A 22,194-nucleotide genomic window follows, 5' to 3' on the forward strand; every position below is an offset into this window, starting at 1 on the left:
AGGAGTTTACATCTGTAGCCTAGCTGTGATATGGTCTGCTGTAGCTGTTGGTAACACACACACACACACACACACACACACACACGCACACGCACACGCACGCACACACACACACACCACAGTGGAACAGTAATATCATGTTTTCCAGTGTTTTACCTGCTCTACCCACTGCATATAAATTAGGTGTTTTATTTTTAATTAAAGTGGTTACCAGTGGTTACAGATTTAGATTCAGCTTTATTGTTGCATCTTTGTCATATTCTCATACAAAAAAGAGCAAGATGGGCAAGGTGGGTCTCGCCCCCTCGACCTACAGCATGGTAATAAAATACACAAAAACATAATAAAACCAGCATAATAGTGATGTATGAAAAAAAAGTTAGTGCTGAGAGAGTTAATATAAAAAGTGCAACAGTAGAATAAATCAACGTATGGTACTTAAAATACTTAAAAACGAACACATAAATATATACAATCAAATCTGAATGACTAAGTAGCAGTGTTAATTTTGTCAACGAATTTGATGACGAATGATCTTCGTCAACGAAGCTTTTTCCCGCGACGACAACGAGACGTGACGTCACGTTATTGAACACCATGTGACGCCAACGTCACTAAATTATTAATTAAATATCGCTGACCACAACTGAGGACACAAAAATTTAGTTTACAAAAACCATGACGAATTCTCTCTTAATTTATGTTGACTAAAACACAGATGAGACAAAATAATTATAACTTTTAGAATAAGTCACGTTATTATTTCAGAATTTCCCATTTCCGTTTCCGGGTTAAACTCAGCAGCGTTTATGGCTAAAAGCCAAGCTACATAACATACGTGAGGCTAAAAACTGCGTCCCAGGTCTCTCGTGACTACAGCTTATACCAATAACCATGAACGGAATCTGCTACTCTCTCAACACTCCTGGGGAAGCCGAACAGTTCTACCAAAAGAACATAGCATTTAAGACGACAGAGGCTGAGAGGATGGCTAGGCTAATAGCCTGGGAGTCGGGACCTATATCCCAGACACAGACTTGCTCTCTTTCATCTGTGTACACCCACTACTATCAACATTACACATGGATACAATAAGGACAAGACCACGTTCACTTAAAAAGGTATGAAAAGAAAAGAAACAGACGAGTACTAACACTGAGATTGACCCTGCTATAAGTTATGAATCCCTTTAGCGCTTGAAGTGCACTAAAACGTCGTAATGACTTTTTATTTTTCATATAATGTTGGGTACATGCTCAGTAGAGTTAGAACGCTCCCAGTCTTAGGGGCTGTGATATTTTGTTACCACACTTTATGCACATACAGTAGAAGTGCGGTGGCAGGTTCGCTAAGCTAATGTTGTTAGCCGAATGCGCTAATGGGTGCCGCCATTTTAAGTTTAAAGTGACGTCGGCGATCTACGGTACGACTCGAGGGACAAAAGGGAATGTGTGTGTGACGTGTGTGAAATTTGTACAGTAGGTCCCAGTGAGAATTGCAATCAGTGTGAACTGTGTATTTACACTATCCTAATGTTCCTTTGTTGGTAAAAAAAATAAAAGCAATTTAAATCAGAATATGTTCCATTCCATGTCTGACTATTTCTGAATCTATTGACCATTTCAAGGAATGTTTGGTTACTATTGGGCTTCTAGCCTTCTACTGAACTTATTGTGAATCAGCTGATAGGGTTTTGGCTAGACTATACTTAATAAATAGAATTGCATTATTTACAATATAAAAATATAAAATGCCTTTTTTTCATTAGCGAAAACTAGACAAAAATCATCATCAGGACTTCCGGTTAAGCTACAACATGTAGCACACGCATTTTGCAATTGCTCCGTTCCCACCAACGCTAATTTCGTTTAAAAACATTATTTGGACAGTAAAGAAAGAGAATAGACCACATCGTATGTATTGTTAAGACCCTCTACTAACCATATCAAAAGACAAAATGGTTAAAGGTAGAAAGGTGGCAGAGAAAATAACTACGGCAACTTCAACGGCGCAGGACGTAACAAAACGAGAAAGACGCGTCCTAACCGTCGCTGGTTCTGAGCCGACGGCGACAAGCTCCGAGGAGGAGAAGGAAGAGGACAATTTACCAGGATCATCGATTACGGTCCCCGAAAGAGAGTCAATAGAGACCAACATAAAAGAAGGTACAGATTCAAGCTCCGTGAAAGGGAGAGCAGCCAGATTTATGGATTCCAACGTCACTGCATCTATCTACCATATGCCGCCAACTGAAGAAAGCAGAAATCCACCCGATTTCAACACACTGTCTAACCTGATGGTAGAACAGTCTAACCTGATGAAAGAACAGATGGTAGAACAGTCTAACCTGCAGATTACACACATCAAGGCGCTCGAGGCAAACGTCGATGCTAAATTCGATCGCATCGAGGCTAAATTCGATCGCATCGATGAGAAATTAGAAGAAGTCAAGAAAGCGATCGATGCACAGTCAAAGCGAATCACGACAGTGGAGATTTCGGTGACAGAAAACACAAAAGCAGTCAAGGCGAACGAAGGTAGCATGACAGAGTTGGGAGAAGAGATGGAAAAAGTGAAAGATGAATATCGGAGGGAAATAAAATTGCTTAAAAACGAAGTGATGGAGAGGCAACTAGAAACCCATCGTTACCACAGGCGGAATAACATCCGCATTGTGGGGCTTGATGAAGCAGTGAACTGCGATGACATCAACTTTCCAAAAGAGTTATCAACGATTTTGGAAAACTCCGATCCAAACAAAGTGCCAGAAGTGGAACAAGTTTACAGAATTGGTTCCCAGGGGCAAAATATCAACGGGCCGAGAGTCATCATTGTCACTCTGCGGAAAACTACAACAAGGGATGACATCATCAAATATGCTCGCAACCAACGTGGGAAGCTGAAGTATGGTGATAAACCAATATTTATCTACGAAGATTTGAGCAGAGAGGCCATCATCCGACGTCAACCATACAAAGATGTGATGCAAAAGCTGTACAAAGCCGGCCACAAGCCAAGGCTAGCATATCCGGCGCTGTTATCATTCTTGGGCAATAACGGCCGCAGGTCAGGTCCATTTACACCCTTTGAAGCTGAGGATTTCCTGAATCAAAATGCAGCAAATAACCCAAAGCATGACGAAAATGCCGGAATCAGTTAAGCCTCTCTCTAAATATATACCAGTGTTGGAATGACTTTATTGTGTTCATCAATGAGGTCATTCCACCAGTGTTGGAATGACATTGTTGTGTTCATCAAAGTAGCAAACGATATGCAAGTCGTCTATAACAAAGTGTACTGTGTATAATACGATTCATAATACATTATAATTTCAGTCTCTGGTCTCTGAGGGGACAAATAAATATCAATGCAAAAAGATCTATCTGGAATATTCTGGGTTTATCGCTCAAATGCCCTGGGTCTCTTAGATCATTCTGGAATGTAAAATAGTCTAGGCACTAGTATATTCTACAACCTTCTAGAATATAAGGCACCATGACAACGAAGCATACAACTCTAACAATAACATTCGGTGTGCATACACATAGCAGATAATAAATTAAATGAAGTGCAATCAGCCCTTAATAATACTTTAAAATTAACCACACATAAACGTATGAGCACAGCAAGGTTATTCTAACAATTTAAGTAATCACTCCATTAAAGGCACATTGAAGCGCTAAAAGGCGCTGCTTTTCTATCTTATCTAATCAGTTAAATCGGTTCTAGTGGCTTCTCCACGTTGATAAATATTTATCTCTTATTCCTTATCTATATCTTTCCATTGATTTTTATTTTATTTAATTTTTTCTTCTCATTACTCTATATTTTTTAAATATAATTTAACTTACATTGTTCTTTTCCAATGTTCTTCACATTAAGGTGTCAATATTACTCTATATTTTATAAATATATTTTAACTTACATTATTCTTTTCCAATGTTCTTCACATTAAGGTGTCAATATTGATCTACAATCTTTTCCTTTTTTTTTTTCCCCACACGTTGGTGGAGGGTTCAAAGGAATATGTCGATAAAGGTTTATTCTCTTTTTATTTTATTTTTTATTTTTATCTTTAGGTTATTTATTACAATACTTCATTACAGTAAGGGAAGGTGCAAGACCAAAAGCGACATTCTATTGCAATAGAATGGAAATGTTAGATCCTATGGCAATGAGCATAGGAAAATTAGGATTACAATGCTCAGTTTGGGCAATCCGGTGGACCATGGGAGAAAGTCAATCGCGGAGGATGTGTTCTTGGAACACAGGCATGTTCGACTTTCTGGGTGAGGGGAAAATAGGGGATTTTTATTTGTATATATATATATGTTTTTAAGCTCAGCTCTCAACGGGACCTCATTAATTGGATGTGCATCTATTGTAGCTTCATACTCCAGAAACATTACCAAAAACTACACGAAAACATGCATAGACTATGGCTAGTTTGAATATAATGGTATGGAACACCGGTGGGATAAACAAACAACACAAGCGCAAAAGCGTGCTTACACTGATGAAAAAAGAACATGTGGACGTGGCTCTATTAAGCGAAACGCACATTTTAGAGGGAGACATAAATACGTTAGCGGATAACATATACCATAATATTAGTCACTCTTCTTTTGCTACGAGAACTAGAGGGGTAGCCATAGTCGTCAGACGCAAATTAAATATCGAATTGAAAGGGGTATGGTCGGATGCTGAGGGGCGCATAACTATAGCTAGGATTATACACAATAACAGGAAAATTGCATTGGCAGCGGTATATGCCCCGAATTTGTACGAAGTGGGTTTCTTCACTTCACTAACAGGAGAAATGTTAAACCATCCCGAGTACTCATATATAATAGGTGCGGATTTTAATGCCATTTGGAACCCAAGGATGGACAAAACTTACCTTTCCTTCTCCAGCGAACAAAATAATTCATCTAAAGCATTAAAAGATTGGTCGAAATCAACAGGAGTAACTGATTTATGGCGTTCACTTAACCCCATGACCCGCAAGTACTCCTGTCGTTCGGCGAGACACAACACACTATCCAGAATTGATTACGTCTTTGCATCCCCGAGAATATTTGATAAATACGAAGTGGAAATGACACCCAATGCGCTATCAGATCACTGCTACTTAATCCTGAAAGCAACATTTGGTACACTATCTACCCGGGCCCCAAGATGGCGTTTTAATTCGATGCTGCTTAACAACAAGGAATTCATTACACAAATTAAAGAAGCTCTCACAGTATTCCTACAAGATAATGCTAACTCGGTGCAAGATCCCAGAATATTATGGATGTCGGTAAAGAATATGATCAAGGATTTCTCGGATAGATTTACCTCCATATTGCGCAAAAATCAAAACACAAAACTGTCTGAAATGGAAACGCTTTACTCAACGCTTTTTAATTCTTTAAAATACAACAACTCTACTAGACTAGATAACCAAGTTAACATTCTAAAGACAGAGATCAAAGCAATGTACAGACAAAAATCGGAATTGCAAATACGCAGCACTAGACAACAGCAGTACTTCCAAGGTTCTAAACCTAGTCACCTATTAGCCATGCGACTAAGAATTAATGCAAAATTTGCAGATATAACTGCCATTAGGAAACAACAAGCTCTAGTAACAGAACCCAAAATAATAAACGATACATTCAAAGAATTCTACTCCGATTTATATAACTCAGAAACGACCTTTGATCAAGACAAATTAGACACATATCTTAATCAAATTACTCTCCCTAAACTTACGGATGAAGACGCTAAACAGTTAGAAGTACCGATCACATTAGAAGAACTCAAGAAGGCCATATCCGGAATGAAAAACGGCAAAGCTCCGGGAATTGACGGTATCCCATCAGAAATGTACATTTCTTGCTGGGACATATTTGGACCCTTATTACTAAATATGATCTTATACTCAGTCAAAGAGGGAAGCTTCATTGAACACCAAAATACCGCACTCATTTCAGTTCTTCACAAAAAAGACAAAGACCCCACTGAATGCGGTAGTTACCGTCCTTTAAGCCTCCTCGGAACCGATGTCAAACTGTACTCTAAGATATTAGCCATCAGATTGCAAAAGCATATGACGTCTTTAGTTCATCCGGACCAAACAGGCTTCATAAAAGGTCGCCTGATCAATGATAACATAAGGCGAATACTGCACGTACTAGATACAGACAAAGAGGACATCACACCTAAGGCGATACTATCCCTGGATGCTATGAAAGCATTTGACAGGTTGGAATGGTCGTTTCTATGGGCAGTATTGGAAAGGATGGGGTTAGGAAAAGGTTTCATTGATATGATTAAAGTACTATACAAGGACCCATCGGCCAGGATTACAACAGGCACATTCATCTCCGATATCTTTCCGGTATCGCGCTCAGCCAGACAAGGTTGCCCTCTTAGTCCCGGACTATTCGATCTATCATTAGAACCTTTAGCACAATTTATAAGACAATCCCAACACATAGAACCAATAGTAATCAAGGGCACACATCATAAAATTAGTTTATATGCGGACAACGTAATATTGTTCATGCAAAACCCCAACAACACATTGCCGCTTATACTCAAGTTGATAGAGAACTTTGGTGATTTATCGGGATTTAAAATAAATTGGCCTAAGTCGGCTTTTCTTCCTCTTAACACCAGTGCAAAAAAAGAGACAACCCTCCCAGGTGCGATACCCATGGTCAAACATTTCAGATGCTTGGGTGTGGAAATATTTCCCACCATAAGACAAACGGTGAAGCACAATTACACAAAAATACAGAACAAAATCAAGGACGACCTGGACAGGTGGGCAAAACTTAAAAACTCAGTACAGGCAAGGGTATCAATAGTTAAGATGGATGTATTACCAAGAATCAATTTCTTCAGCTCAATGCTTCCGTTACCTCCTCCAGAGGGCTACTGGAAAAGATTACAAACCTCCACATACAAATTTATTTGGAATAACAAACCACCTCGCATAAAAAGATCCACCGCACAGAGAAGTAAAGCAGACGGTGGCATGGCAGTCCCAGATTTTTTACAATATTTTAATGCCTTCACATTAAGACCATTGAAGAAGATATGGTTTGACCCCGAGGCTTTGGTATCTTGGAGAAAATTAGAAGAAAACATAGTAGCCCCACAGAGATTGAAAGACATAGCATACACTAAACTTTCAATCAAGCATTGTGAGCGAGAATTTGGCCCAATAATAACCCATGCAATCAGGACATGGCGGGAAACACAAAGGAAATTTCCTAACCCTCAAGTATGGCATAATCACACTCCCATATTCAATAACAATGCTCTCTTAATGGGAAAACGACCTATAAGATTCCCTGTATGGGAAGAAAGAGGCATACACTCATTAGGGGATATTTTTAATAACAAGGGCCTCTGTAGTTATGTCGAAATATGCATAAAGTTTAACCTCACCGAGTCCACATGGCTTTTTTACATACAGTTACGACTTTGTATGAGATCTCACGGTGTTCCATTACACATACCAATTGAACACCACAGATACCACAAATTTTTCTATGAAAGAGATACATTGGGAGGTTTTGTATCAGGTTTTTATTATCAATTACTAACGTCCTCGTATGAAACCCTTCAACTAGACAATGTCTGGAGGAGGGATATACCAGACCTGGAAAATGACTTTGATTGGCAAGGAGCCTGGGCAAATGTCCGACTTACATCAAGGAACCCGGATCATCAACAAATCAATCTGAACTATATTCACAGGACATACTTGACTCCTATAAGGCTGTGCAAAATGGGGCTTATACAAGACTCCAAATGCTCCCAATGTACAAATGGGGACGAAGGAACATTTATGCACATGTATTGGGACTGCCCACCAGTTAAGGCATTCTGGAAAGATGTGTCCCAACAATTATCAATACTCGTATTTTGGAATATACCTGTACACCCCGCGGTATTGCTATTGAATGATGTTTTTGAGTTTGCAGTGAATCCACAACTAAAAAGATTGGTTTTATCGGGTATCACAGTAGCTAAAAAACTGATCGCATCACGTTGGTTTCAACCGGAAAAAATGTGCCGGAAAGTGTGGTTTCTTACATATCTCGATGTGATATATCAAGAAATATCTACAGCAAGAATTCTGGGGCTCAATGAATCCAAAATGTTAATGTGGTTAGAAGTGGTGGAGAGAATAAAAGCTAGCCTATAATGGTGATGTCTGGTTAGGAGTGAGGGATAATGGAGGTACTATCCAAGAGGGGGTCCGGGAGGGGGGGGTTTGAGCTGGAGCATATGTGTGTAGGGTTTTAGAAAATAGGTATTAGGGGTATATTATATACTAACATTTATATAATTGTAACTTCGCTGGATATACACTGTATACGGTTAAAATGTTATTATTGACTATTTTTGTTTTATCCTGTTTCTGTACTTGCATATATTTTAACCACCTTTACTGAAAGTTTCATTATACATTGTGTGTTGAGTACTGACTTTTAATAAGTTTTGTTTTGCAATAATAAAAAAAAAAATTTAATAAAAATCATCAGTTTTCTGCGACTAAATCTAGACAAAAACAAAAAAGACAAAATCGAGACTAACACTGACTAAGACTAAAATGCTCAGACATTTAGTTGACTAAAACTGACTAAACGAAAAATAAATGCAGATGACTAAATATGATGAAAACGAAAAAGGAGCACTTGACACATGACTAAGACTAAAACTAAAATGAAAATAGCTGCCAAAATTAACACTGCTAAGTAGTGTTCATGAGTCTGATGGCTGCCTGTTGGAAGAGAGAGAACTACATGAATATGCTGTACACAGCCTCTATTATCTTTGGACCTCCACATGTTTCTCATGTTTCTTTGTTTCTATTTAATAACTTTGTAAATAACTTTGTAAGTGTTCATGAATGTAAAGATTATTAGATTTTAGTCTGTCTGTCTGTCTCTCTCTTTATGTGTGTGTATCTCTCTCTTTGTCTATATGTCTGTCTCTCTCTGTCTGTCTCTATGTGTTTATTTCTGTCTCTATCTCTGTCTGTCTCTATGGGTGTCTCCCTATGTCTCCCTCTATCTCTCTCTCTTGCTCTCTCTCTCTCTCTCTCTCTCTCTCTCTCTCTCTCTCTCTCTCTCTCTCTCTCTATATATATATATATATATATATATATATATATATATATATATATATATATATATATGTGTGTGTGTAGGGGTGTAACGATTCGACCTCACAACGATTCGATTCGATTACGATTCTTCAGGCAACGATTCAATGAATCATGAAATCTCTTAATTTGACCACGATTCCATTCCATTCATTTTCAATTCATTTTCTATCAGTTAATTCCCCAAAATAATTTGAATACACAAATGTGGCTGGGGGAACTGATTCACTCAGCATGAATGTATAGGTCAATAAAAACAATACAAACAATCCAAAAACATAAAAAAAAAAACATTATTGGCGGCTACGTGGCGTAGTGGGCAAGGCGCTCGCCACGAATGCTGGAGACGCTGGGCTCGCCTGTTCGAGCCCAGCGCTCCACATTGCTTTCAGTTTAGCTGGTCGTTCATACTAATACACATTGGCCGTATTAGGGGGTGGGAAACTGATGGGTGGGGATCGGGCGTTGTGGACAGCGACTCCTACAGGTCGGTTGGTGCGCCTGCGCAGTAGAATCAGGAAGTGTCGGGGGCAGCGTGAGCCTCCCACGCGTTACTCCTCGTCACTGAGAGATCGAGCTGCGCAGGTGAAAAGATGCGACTGCTGTTACCTCAAGTACCGGAGGGGACTTGTGCTATGTATGACTTAGTCCACATTGCAGCCGGCTTGTGGGAGGCAAGAAACAGCGTTCGTGACAGGGGAGGGTTGAATTGGATGATACGAAATTGGGATGGGAGAAAATATAGAAAATGGGAGAAAAAGTGGATAAAAAAAAAAAAAAAAAAAAAAACATAATTTTTTTCCGATTAATTTCGATTATAATCGAATCTAACCTATTCAAATCGATGCATCGAATCGAACACATTAGAATCGATGCATTTAGATTACACCCCTATGTGTGTGTGTGTGTAGTGTGTGTGTGTCTCTCTCTCTCTCTCTGTCTTTATCTCTCTCTCTCTCTCTCTCTCTCTCTCTCTCTCTCTCTCTCTCTCTCTCTCTCTCTCTCTCTCTCTCTCTCTCTCTCTCTTCAGCTCCAGGGTGGTCTTGCTGTGTTGGTTTGTAACGTGAGACCGTGTAAACTGAAGGGCGTGGCTTCCCAGGCCCGCCTCTTGTGCTGCTCCGCCCTCGATGACCATATAGAACTTCTGGCTCCTCCCACCGGATCCAACCCTGGAGACAGAGTCACTTTCCTTAACTACCCCGGTAACTATGGTTAAATACATACCCATACTACATCACTAAGTTACCCCGGTAACTATGGTTACATATCCATACTACATCACTATCCCGGTAACTATGGTTACATACCCATACTACATCACTATCCCGTATGGTTACATACCCATACTACATCACTATCCCGGTAACTATGGTTACATACCCATACTACATCACTATCCCAGTAACTATGGTTACATACCCATACTACATCACTATCCCGGTAACTATGGTTACATATCCATACTACATCACTATCCCGGTAACTATGGTTACATATCCATACTACATCACTATCCCGGTAACTATGGTTACATACCCATACTACATCACTATCCCGGTAACTATGGTTACATACCCATACTACATCACTATCCCGGTAACTATGGTTACAGTACATACCCATACTACATCACTATCTCGTATGGTTATATATCCATACTACATCACTATCCCGGTAACTATGGTTACATATCCATACTACATCACTATCCCAGTAACTACGGTTACATACACATACAAATATTTCTAAAATGTTTTTCTCAATTGCCTTTCAAAGCCTTCCTACACCTTTTTTCATATTAAGATATTTGTGTGTGTATGTGCCTGCGTGTGTGTATATGTGTGTGTGTGTGTGTGTGTGTGTGTGCCTGTGTGTGCCTGTGTGTGTGTGTGTGTGTGTGTTCCTGTTTCTAGGAGAGCCAGATAAGGAGCTCCAGGTGAAGGATGGCGTGTGGGACGTTGTTCAGTCTGACCTGAAGACGGACTCTAGGGGCGTGGCTAACTATAAAGGGGTGGGGTTTGAGGTGAGGGGGAAGGGCCTCTGTAGAGCTCCTACCCTCATCAACAGTAGCATCAAATAAACACACACACACACACGCACACACACACACGCACACAGACACACACACACTTATTTTTTTAAAGTGTGGCTTTATAAGGATGTAAACTTGTAAATTCAATGTAACCGTGAATGTGGGAAACCTCAGTTGCCTTTTGAGTTTAAATAAAGAAATACTTTGAAATTAAATGAAATCCTTTATTCTTATTTTTTTTTTATTATATTTTCCCCCCTTCTTTTTCTGTTTTTCTCCCCTCCCAATGTTAGTCGTTATGCCAATTCCCAATCCCCTTCCTGGTCGTTGCGCACTCTACCCCCTACCGTCGGTCTGGGAGGGCGGAGACTATCGCACGCTTCCTCCGACACATGTGTAGCCTGCCCACCGTTTCTTTTCACCTGGCAGCGTGGACTCTCACTGGGAGAGTGTAACGTGTGGAAGGTCACACTACCTCTCCCAGATCCTTCCCTTGCCGTGCAGGCGCTCCGACCGAACTGTAGGAGTCGCTGTTTACAACGACCAGGACCCACCCTCGCCGGGTTTCCCACCCGCTAACACTGCCAATTATGTTAGTATGGGCGGTCGGCCAACCCGGAAGCACCACAGCTGGATTCGATCCCACTGTCTCTGTGGTGGTAGACAGACGCTTAGTTCGCTGCGCTACCCGACCGCCCGAAATCCTTTATTCTGATGATTCTTTATTTGATCATTTCATCGTGAACCAGTACTAGACACAACGGTAGACCTGATCTGTAAAGGGGACATATTATGTCAAATGGGTTTTGTCCATGTCTTTGCCTAACAATACAGTCCGTAACAGAGAGGAGGAGCAGTACCTATTTCACAGCCATACTGGCAAAAAAGCATTTATTTTATTTAATATTATAATTATTTAAATATTTTTAATTTCAGATAATTTAGCAGGTTTCAGCTGTTGTTACTGGTGGGAAGTTCGTTACACCAAGTTGGTTTCAATTACCCCCCCAGGAGCCCAAATAGGAGTATGTCTGAGGCGGCCAGAAGATGCAGAGCGTAGGGGTCTTGAGGGTGTGTAGTTAGAAGATGCAGAGCGTAGGGGTCTTGAGGGTGTGTAGTTAGAAGATGCAGAACGTAAGGGTCTTTCTTGAGGGTGTGTAGTTAGAAGATGCAGAGTGTAGGGGTCTTAGGGGTGTGTAGTTAGAAGATGCAGAGCGTAGGGGTCTTGAGGGTGTGTAGTTAGAAGATGCAGAGTGTAGGGGTCTTGAGGGTGTGTAGTTAGAAGATGCAGAGCGTAAGGGTCTTTCTTGAGATTCAAGATTCAAGATTCAAGAGTTTTAATTGTCACGGCATACAGGTATACAATGAAATGCGGCTGGTCTTGCCCGCGACGATGTGCAATACAGTGGTACAACATATAATAGAATCCAATAAAAATACAGTGGTACAACATATTAATAGAATCCAATAAAACAGTGCAATAAACAGGTACATGGTGTGCCATCTCGGTATCTGTACATTAGTATTTACAGAGCATATAGGACATGCTAGTTAGCTTTAGTAGTGCAATACACTGTTCCTGATGTTATACTACTTTAAGTGGCCTTTCCTCTGGCCATAAGTGTGCGTGTGTGCGGCATGAGTGTTAAAGTGGCTGCTAGTGTGTGAGCGTGCTCAGCGTGCGTGTCGTGTATGTACTTGTGTGTGGATAGTTCAGTTTCTGTGTCTCTCAATGTTCATTGTTCAAGGCTCTGATGGCCTGGGGGAAGAAGCTTAGCCTAAGCCTCTCCGTCTTAGTCTCTAGAATTCGCAGGCGTCTGCCTGACCTCAGCAGCTGGAACAGGCTGTTATTGGGGTGGTGGGGGTCTTTCATTATCCTGCAGGCTCTGGATTTGCACCTCTTGTTGTATAGAGCCTGCAGGGGAGGTAGCGCAATACCCGTGGTACGCTCGGCTGAGCGCACCACTCTCTGTAGGGCCTTCTTGTCCTGTGCCGTGCTGTTCCCATACCAGGCAGTGATGTTTCCGGTCAAGATGCTCTCTACAGCTCCTGAGTAGAAGGACTGGAGTATCTTCCCCGATACTCTGAACTTCCTTAACTGTCTCAGGTGGTAGAGGCGCTGCTTCGCTTTCTTTACTACTGTGTTTATGTGTGTTGACCATGTCAGGTCCTCTGAGATGTGGACCCCCAGGTACTTGAAGCTGCTCACCTTGTCCACGGTAGCCCCGTTAATCCTCAGTGGTGTGTGTGTCTCCCGCTGTCCTCTCCTATAATCCACGATCAGCTCCTTGGTTTTACCAATGTTCAGGAGCAGGCTGTTGTCCTGGCACCAACGTTCCAGTACCTCAACCTCCTCCCGGTAGGCCTTCTCGTCGTTGTCCGAGATCAGCCCCACCACCACGTGTCGTCGGCGAACTTCACAATGGAGTTGGAGCTGAACTTGGCCACACAGTCGTGTGTGTAGAGTGAGTACAGCAGGGGGCTTAGAACACAGCCCTGGGGGGACCCGATGCTCAGGGTGATGGTGTTGGAGGTCTGACCCCCCACCCTGACCGCCTGGGGTCTTTCACTCAGAAAGTCCAGTACCCAGGCGCTCAGGGCGGAGCTCAGGCCTAGCTCGATCAGCTTGTCCACCAGTCTGGTGGGGACTATGGTGTTGAACGCTGAGCTGTAGTCAATGAACAACAGTCTCACATAGCCCCCCTTCTGACGGTCAAGGTGGGAGAGAGTGCTGTGCAGTACCTGGGAGACCGCGTCATCAGTGGACCTGTTTGTCCTGTATGCAAATTGCATAGGGTCCATATCACTGGGGAGAGAGGCACAAATGTGGTCCTTGACCAGCCTCTCGAAACATTTCATGACCACAGAGGTGAGTGCCACCGGTCTGTAATCATTTGGACATGTTGGGGAGGGTTTCTTCGGTACAGGGATGATGGTAGACATCTTGAAGCAGGCAGGGACTACTGACTCCGCCAGGGATTGATTAAATATGGCGGTGAACACCGGGGCAAGCTGGTTTGCACAGGACTTAAGTATGCGTCCTGTTATACCATCTGGGCCTGCAGCCTTCCTGGTGTTCACCTGCATAAATGGGTGTGTAGTTAGAAGATGCAGAGTGTACGGGTCTTAGGGGTGTGTAGTTAGAAGATGCAGAGCGTAGGGGGCTTGAGGGTGTGTAGTTAGAAGATGCATAGCATAGGGGTCTTGAGGGTGTGTAGTTAGAAGATGCATAGCATAGGGGTCTTGAGGGTGTGTAGTTAGAAGATGCAGAGCATAGGGGTCTTGAGGGTGTGTAGTTAGAAGATGCAGAGCGTAGGGGTCTTGAGGGTGTGTAGTTAGAAGATGCAGAGCGTAGTGGTCTTGAAGGTGTGTAGTTAGAAGATGCATAGCGTAGGGGTCTTGAGGGTGTGTAGTTAGAAGATGCAGAGCGTAGGGGTCTTGAGGGTGTGTAGTTAGAAGATGCATAGCGTAGGGGTCTTGAGGGTGTGTAGTTAGAAGATGCAGAGCGTAGTGGTCTTGAAGGTGTGTAGTTAGAAGATGCAGAGCGTAGTGGTCTTGAGGGTGTGTAGTTAGAAGATGCATAGCATAGGGGTATTGAGGGTGTGTAGTTAGAAGATGCATAGCATAGGGGTATTGAGGGTGTGTAGTTAGAAGATGCAGAGCGTAGGGGTCTTGAGGGTGTGTAGTTAGTGGTCTTGAAGGTGTGTAGTTAGAAGATGCAGAGCGTAGGGGTCTTGAGGGTGTGTAGTTAGAAGATGCAGAGCGTAGGGGTCTTGAGGGTGTGTAGTTAGAAGATGCAGAGCGTAGTGGTCTTGAAGGTGTGTAGTTAGAAGATGCAGAGCGTAGTGGTCTTGAAGGTGTGTAGTTAGAGACCATTGATACAGAGGAGTTATCAAAGATAGACGTAACTTCCTAATCCAATACTTTTTAAGACATGACATACTGTAGATATCCAAGTCATTTGCACCCTACCCCAAGTCATTTGCACCCTACCCCAAGTCATTTGCACCCTACCCCACCCTGACACCAGGCCACACACAGCTTTGGCCAACGCTACCCAAGCTACACAAACGACCAAGACAATTCACACACAGCACATGTCGTATCTCCAAATGTTGTGAAGTAACATATGTTTTGCCTGGAAAAAAACATCATTATTAACAAAACATTCGGGAGGGGAAGGAAGGAAGAGTGGGGTAATGTCCAATGGACATCTTACCTGCACCAAGGAACGCAGGGCGAAAGGCCGCAACACAGGTCTCCACGTTGACGAAAGGCCTCTCGCTGGCGGGACAAAAAGAAGCTATGGCCGGAGCCTTGTCATGGTGCAGGCCCGACTACATCTTCTGTCAAAGATGATGTCGTAGTCAGAGTGCCAGGGCCCCCTGCTATTCTCACGGCTAATGTCAATGGTCGTAGCACAAGCTAACAGCTAACTCTAGGCTAACTGATAGCATCAAACTAACGTTCCCAGCCGAGCGCAGCCGGCAGCTAACGTCGTAGCTAAACAGCTAACTGGCTAACAGTTAGCTCAACCCGGCTATCACTAACCATTAGCTAACGCAGAAGCAAGCTATGCGGCTACCACTGAAAAACTGTACAACGTGAGAAAAGCAATACAGGTTCTGACACCAGGCCACACACCGTTAGCTACTAGTACTACAACAGCTAGTCGGCCCGTTTGGCTCCAGAGAGAGAGAGAGAGAGAGAGATATCCACGGCGGGAATAGAATAGAGTGCATTAAAAACTCACCAAACGTCCAAGAGGATGGAGACAACCGCGTGGAGTTGACGAAGTTCATCTGCCGAACGACCATCCTCTTCATCTTGGCATAACAATGCTGCACGCGCTGTCTCTAGGTTAGCTAACGCTAGTTAGCCTTTAGCTAAGCTAGCTACTAGCCGACATCATCATGGCTATATCCCGACTGAACCACACGTTAGGACTCAATATTATAACGTAGCTAAAGCTAACTAGCTGTCCCTGTCTTTAGCCGGGATGGCTAGCCTGACTGAACTGTCTAACATGCAACAACTTTCATCTTCAGTCCATCTGCCGAACGATGTCCTCTTCATCTTGGCTGGCATAACCTCCAATGCTGCTCGCGCGAAATAGTCAGACGCTAGTGATGGGTCGGTCATGAGCGACTCGTTCATAAGAGCCGATTCATTGCCGTGAGCGTGAGTCGAATCGCTCACGTCTGGCAATGAGTCGGTTCACGCCCCCCCCCCCCCCCCCCCCCCCCCCCCCCCGGCACGCACACAGACACACACAATGAACTCAACAGACGCTACCTTACCTGTAACCCCTCTGTTCCAGACCTAGGTTGATCGATGCCATCGGCAATCCTCTAGTGAGGCCTGTGATGTTTTACACCCGTGCTCGGGAAGATGTTACGTCAGATTATTATTACATGACTTAACTACACACCGCGTCCGTGTCATTATTATTTGAATACTGTATACAGCATATAGAAACATGGTGTCAGAAGCTGGAACTAGTACTTTATTTGTTGAAGACTAGTTTATGTCGGATTCGGACTCCAGCAGCGGTTCATCTACTGAACGAGAGAGCCAGGACGAAAGTGAGAGAGTAACGTTACCCAGGAGCTCACCAGCGGCAGCTAGCATGGCGGCTAACGTTAATTTTCCACCACCGTCTCCGATGAGCTTCACAGGCAATTGGAGCGTCAATTGGGAGATTTTTCGGTCCGAATATGAAGACTATGTACTCGTCACGGGCATATTGGATAAGGACAAAAGAATACAAGCTGCAACCCTACGGAGCGCGATGGGAAGTGAATGCCGACACATTTACCGGCATAACCTGAACCTCTCTGTAGATGGTCAAGGGGATCCCGCCGTCATACTGGACGAATTGGAGAAGTATTTCAAGCCAGCCAAGAACACTATCTATGAGAGGTACGTAGATGACGTTGCTACGATGGCAAGATACAACGTCAGGAGAGCAGTAATAGAGGCAAAACGGCGTTACAGGGATAAAGTTGAACTTCAGTTTGAACAGGCTGACTCTAGAGGCATGTGGCAGGGCCTCAGAACAATGACAGACTACAAAGGAACCCCCCTCAAACTGAACAGTGACATCTCCTTAGCAAATGATCTCAACTCCTTCTATGCGAGGTTTGAGGCTGTGAATAACAACACCAGCCTACAAACCACGGCAATGGGGGGGGGGGGTCTGCTGATGGAGACTCAGTGTTCAGGGTAACAGAGCATGAGGTGAGACGGATCTTTAAAAAAGTGGATATCAGGAAGGCAGCAGGACCGGACGGCATCCCCGGCCGCGTCCTAAAAGTCTGTGCCGACCAACTGGCCCCGGTATTCACTGACATCTTCAACCTGTCCTTGGAACAGGCCGTCATCCCCACCTGTCTGAAGAAGTCCACCATCATCCCTGTACCCAAAAAATCTACGCCCGCTTGCCTCAACGACTACCGCCCTGTAGCCCTCACCTCCATAGCCATGAAGTGCTTTGAGAAGCTAGTGAAGGGCTACATCTGTTCCTCCCTCCCCATCAACCTGGACCCTCTGCAATTTGCATATCGCCCCAACAGGTCCACGGAGGACGCCATAGCCCATGTGCTGCACACAGCAGCATCACATCTGGACAAGAGGCAGGGGAACTATGTGAGAATGCTGTTCATCGACTACAGCTCAGCATTCAATACCATAGTCCCCTCCAAACTCATAGCCAAGCTCAGGGACCTGGGCTTGAACTATGACCTGTGCCAGTGGGTCCTGGACTTCCTGACGGGCAGACCCCAGGTGGTAAGAGCCGGCAACTGCACCTCCTCATCCATCACGCTCAACATAGGGGCCCCCCAGGGCTGTGTTCTGAGCCCCCTCCTCTACTCCCTGTACACACATGACTGCGTAGCACAGCGGAACAACAACACCATCATCAAATTTGCTGATGACACAGTAGTGGTGGGCCTGATCTCTGCCAACGACGAAAGGGCCTACCTGGAAGAGGTAGAGAACCTGTCACAATGGTGTCAGGAGAACTGCCTCTCCCTGAACGTCAGCAAAACAAAAGAGATGATTGTGGACTTCAGGATGTCGGGGGTCAAGGACTACAGCCCCCTCAGCATCGACGGGGCACCAGTTGAGAGAGTGAACAGTTTCAAGTACCTCGGAGCCCACATATCCGAGGACTTGACATGGACCACACACATTGACAGTGTTGTGAAGAAGGCACGACAACGCCTCTACTTCCTCAGGCGCCTAAGGAAGTTCCAAGTCAGTCAGAAGATCCTCAGGAACTTCTACTCATGTACAATAGAGAGCATCCTGACCGGCAACATCACCTCCTGGTTTGGGAATAGCACTGCAAAAGACCGTAGCAGACTACAAAGAGTGACACGTTCAGCCGAACGCACAATTAGAGGGGGGCTTCCCACCCTCCAGAACATTTACAACAAGCGGTGCAAGGGGAAGGCTAAGAGAATTATTAAGGACTCGAGCCACCCGAACAACTGCCTCTTTGAACTGCTGCCGTCAGGCAAGCGATACCGGAGTCTTATGGCGAGCACAGAAAGACTCAGAAGGAGCTTCTATCCCCAGGCCATCAGGCTGCTAAACGAACAATAATCGCTAAACGAACAATAATCACTATGCAACAACCATCAAATGCACACAGCACACACACCCACACGCACACACTCACTCAAACAAACAACACACTGCAGCACCCACTCTCCACACTTTAGATCACACAAACACACTTACACTTTATATTTATTGATAAAGGATTTGCACTACAACTCGTACACCTACTGTGAATTGTACCTAAACTGCACCTCGTCCATTTATGCCTTGCACTATATAGTATTGTATATTAGTACACTGCACAGTATTGTATATTGTATGGTAACTACGTCTACGAACATTGTACATATGTCTAAACTGAACACTGTGACCTCTTTTTTTACTTCTAATTTTTACTATGTTTTTATTTCATACTTATCTTGTCATGCACAGTCTCTGGAGCGCAACAGTAAGAAGCATTTTGTACAAAAGTATTCTGTACTTCTGTATGACAACTATTAAAGAAACTTGAAACTTGAAACTACGTTTTCGGGAGTTGCAAACAGGAAGAAGGAGAATCGATTGATACTTTTGTGACGAGGCTGAGAGAAAGGGCAGCGACATGCGAATATGGACAGTTGAAAGACGAAATGATCCGTGACAAGATAGTGCTTGGTGTTTCCAACGAGAGCATCAGGCGCAGGTTGTTGAGGGAAAAGGGACTGACGTTGATCTCCGCTATCGAGATGTGCCGCGCAACGGAACAAACTGACATGCGAATGAGAGTGATGGAGATTGCGTCATCAAGTCTCCACACAGAAGCCGTGCACGCAGTTGTCAAACAACATTCCAGACACAACCAATGGAAGCAGAGCAATCCACCCAGATTCGGAGACACAGGTAATCCTTGCAAATACTGTGGCAATTCGCATTCAAGGGGCAAAGAACATTGCCCTGCATTTGGGAAACAATGTAAATCTTGTGGAACAAATAATCATTTTGCTAAAGTGTGTCAAAAAAGCAGAAAGGGATACACTGATGGAAAAGTCAACTGTATGGAAAATACAGCGGAATGCTCAGAGCACAACAGTGGTGAGGAGGACTTGTACATGCAGGAGTCGATCGGTGCAGTGCACACCAAAGGAAAGAAATGGTTTGTGACACTACGACTCCACAACAAGACACAGCAATGTCAGCTGGACTCTGGAGCCACATGTAATGTAATGGGTTTCCAAGACAAAAAAAGGCTGGCTCCTGAGGCACCACTCTGCCCGAGTGATACGAGACTGAAGCTGTATTCTGGGGAAACACTGAGTTCTATGGGGATTTTTTAAACTGACTGTACAGTGAGAGGCCAAGTGCACAAACTCTCATTTGAAATTGTGAAGACTAGCCAGCACCCTCTACTGTCAGGCTCCACTTGTGAACGGTTAGGTCTCATGCAGTTCACAATTCCAGAGGACGTGCTGAAAGTGGAACATGCACAGCCTGGAGGCTTCACTAAGGAACAGCTGATCAACAAGTACAGTGACGTATTCAACTCTCCTGTAGAATCTGTCCCGGGGGAGGTCCACTTTGACTTGGATCCCAATGTTCCTGCAGTTCAGAGCGCCCCTCGAAACGTCCCCATCGCAATGAAAGCAGCAGTCAAGGCCCAGCTGGACAAGTATGAGGCTGATGGCCACATCGCACCGGTCACAGACCCTACAGATTGGATTAGCAACATGGTGATTGTGAAGAAGCCAGAGAAACTGAGAATATGTATTGATCCAAAGTTTCTGAACAAGGCTCTAAAACGTTTGCACTACATCATGCCTACCTTGGAGGACGTCTTGTACAAACTGCCGAAGGCCAGAGTCTTCACCTTAGTGGATGCCCGGGATGCATTCTTGCAGTGCAAATTGGACGATGAGAGCAGTCTCATGACCACGTTCTGGACCATCTGGGGGAGGAAGCGGTGGCTCAAGCTACCATTCTGAGTTTCCGTGGCAACCGAGGTGTATCAGCGTAAGCAGCATGAACTCCTGGCCGGTCTGAAAGGCATCGAGCCCATCGCAGATGACATCCTGGTCGTGGGCTGCGGGGACACAGACAAGGAGGCTGAGAGTGACCACGACGCCAAGCTTGTGGCGTTGATGGAGCACTGCCGCGAGGTCAAACTGCGTCTAGGCCTGAAGAAGCTGCAGTTCAAGGTGGCCGAGGTGCAGTTTCATGGCCACATCCTCTCATCTGCAGGGCTAAAGCCTGACCCGGAGAAGGTGAGAGCCATCAGCGACATGCCCAACCCGACGGACGCCAAAGGTGTACAGCGTCTCATTGGTTTTGCCAACTACTTGGCCAAGTTCATGCCGCATCTATCAAGTGTCTGCGAGCCGCTGCGACGCCTGCTGGACAAGGACATGCCCTGGCACTGGCTGCCTAAACATGAGACAGCGGTTCGTGAGCTCAAGTCACTGGCTACGACCATGCCCGTCCTGCGCTACTATGATGTGACTAAGCCAATCACAGTCCAGAGCGATGCCAGTCAGAGCGGTCTCGGGTGCTGCCTCATGCAGGAAGGCCAGCCAGTCGCATTTGCCTCGAGGGCTCTGACCCCCACGGAAAAGAACTATGCGCAGATTGAAAAAGAGTGTCTCAGCATTGTTTTCGCCTGCCAGAGGTTCCATCATTACCTATACGGCCGCGACCCAATCACAGCAGAAACAGACCATAAGCCTCTGATTTCCATCTTCAGCAAGCCGCTCCTAAATGCACCCAAGAGACTTCAGAGTATGCTCATGACTCTGCAGAGCTACGACCTGAGGGTCATTTACAAACCAGGCCCGGAAATGTTCATCAGTGACACGCTCAGCAGGGCTACAGCAGATTGCGCTGGCAGAGGAACAATATACCAGCGACACGCCATCTGTTCTCTGCAGCAGGAACAAGAGGATGTGCAGTGTGTGAATCAGGCGGACTACTTGAATGTGAGTAGCCAGCGTCTGGAGCAAATCAGGCAGCACACCGACCGAGATGAGTGTATGCAGGCACTGAAGAACACAGTTCTAGTCGGCTGGCCAGATGTAAAGGAAGAAGCACCTATCATCGCTAGAGAGTACTGGCCTTTCAGGGACGAGATCAGTGTGCAGAATGGAATTATTTTCCGTGGGCACAAAGTAATCATCCCAAAGTCTCTGCGCCCAGAGATGCTGACACGCATACATTCGAGTCACATAGGAGGAGAAGCATGCTACCGACACGCTCATGAGACTCTGTATTGGCCCAACATGCAGACAGAAATAAAGGACTTTGTGAGCACCTGCTCAACCTGCAATGTGTATGCCCACAACCAGCAGAGGGAGACAATGCTCTCACATGAGCTACCTACCAGGCCGTGGCAAATCTTAAGTATGGACTTGTTCAGCCACAGGCAGAAGGATTACCTTCTCATAGTCGATCACTATTC

At 44.5% G+C, this 22,194-nt stretch overlaps 1 protein-coding gene across 1 annotated transcript in view; it reads left to right on the plus strand.

Moving 5' to 3' along the window:
- Positions 1–11,249, plus strand: part of aimp1b (aminoacyl tRNA synthetase complex interacting multifunctional protein 1b) — a gene marked incomplete at its 3' end in the record, with an annotated part of 41,814 nt that extends 30,565 nt beyond the window's left edge. Inside the window, exons 5-6 of the mRNA XM_084313163.1 lie at positions 10,200–10,371; positions 11,083–11,249. Coding sequence (XP_084169289.1) covers positions 10,200–10,371; positions 11,083–11,249 — 339 coding nt within the window. The remainder of the gene's footprint in view (positions 1–10,199; positions 10,372–11,082) is intronic.
- Positions 11,250–22,194: the final 10,945 nt, after the last annotated feature.

The sequence above is a fragment of the Notolepis coatsorum genome, assembly GCF_963971535.1.
Source record: "Notolepis coatsorum genome assembly, chromosome: 1".
In the NCBI taxonomy this organism is placed as follows: Eukaryota; Metazoa; Chordata; class Actinopteri; order Aulopiformes; family Paralepididae; genus Notolepis; species Notolepis coatsorum.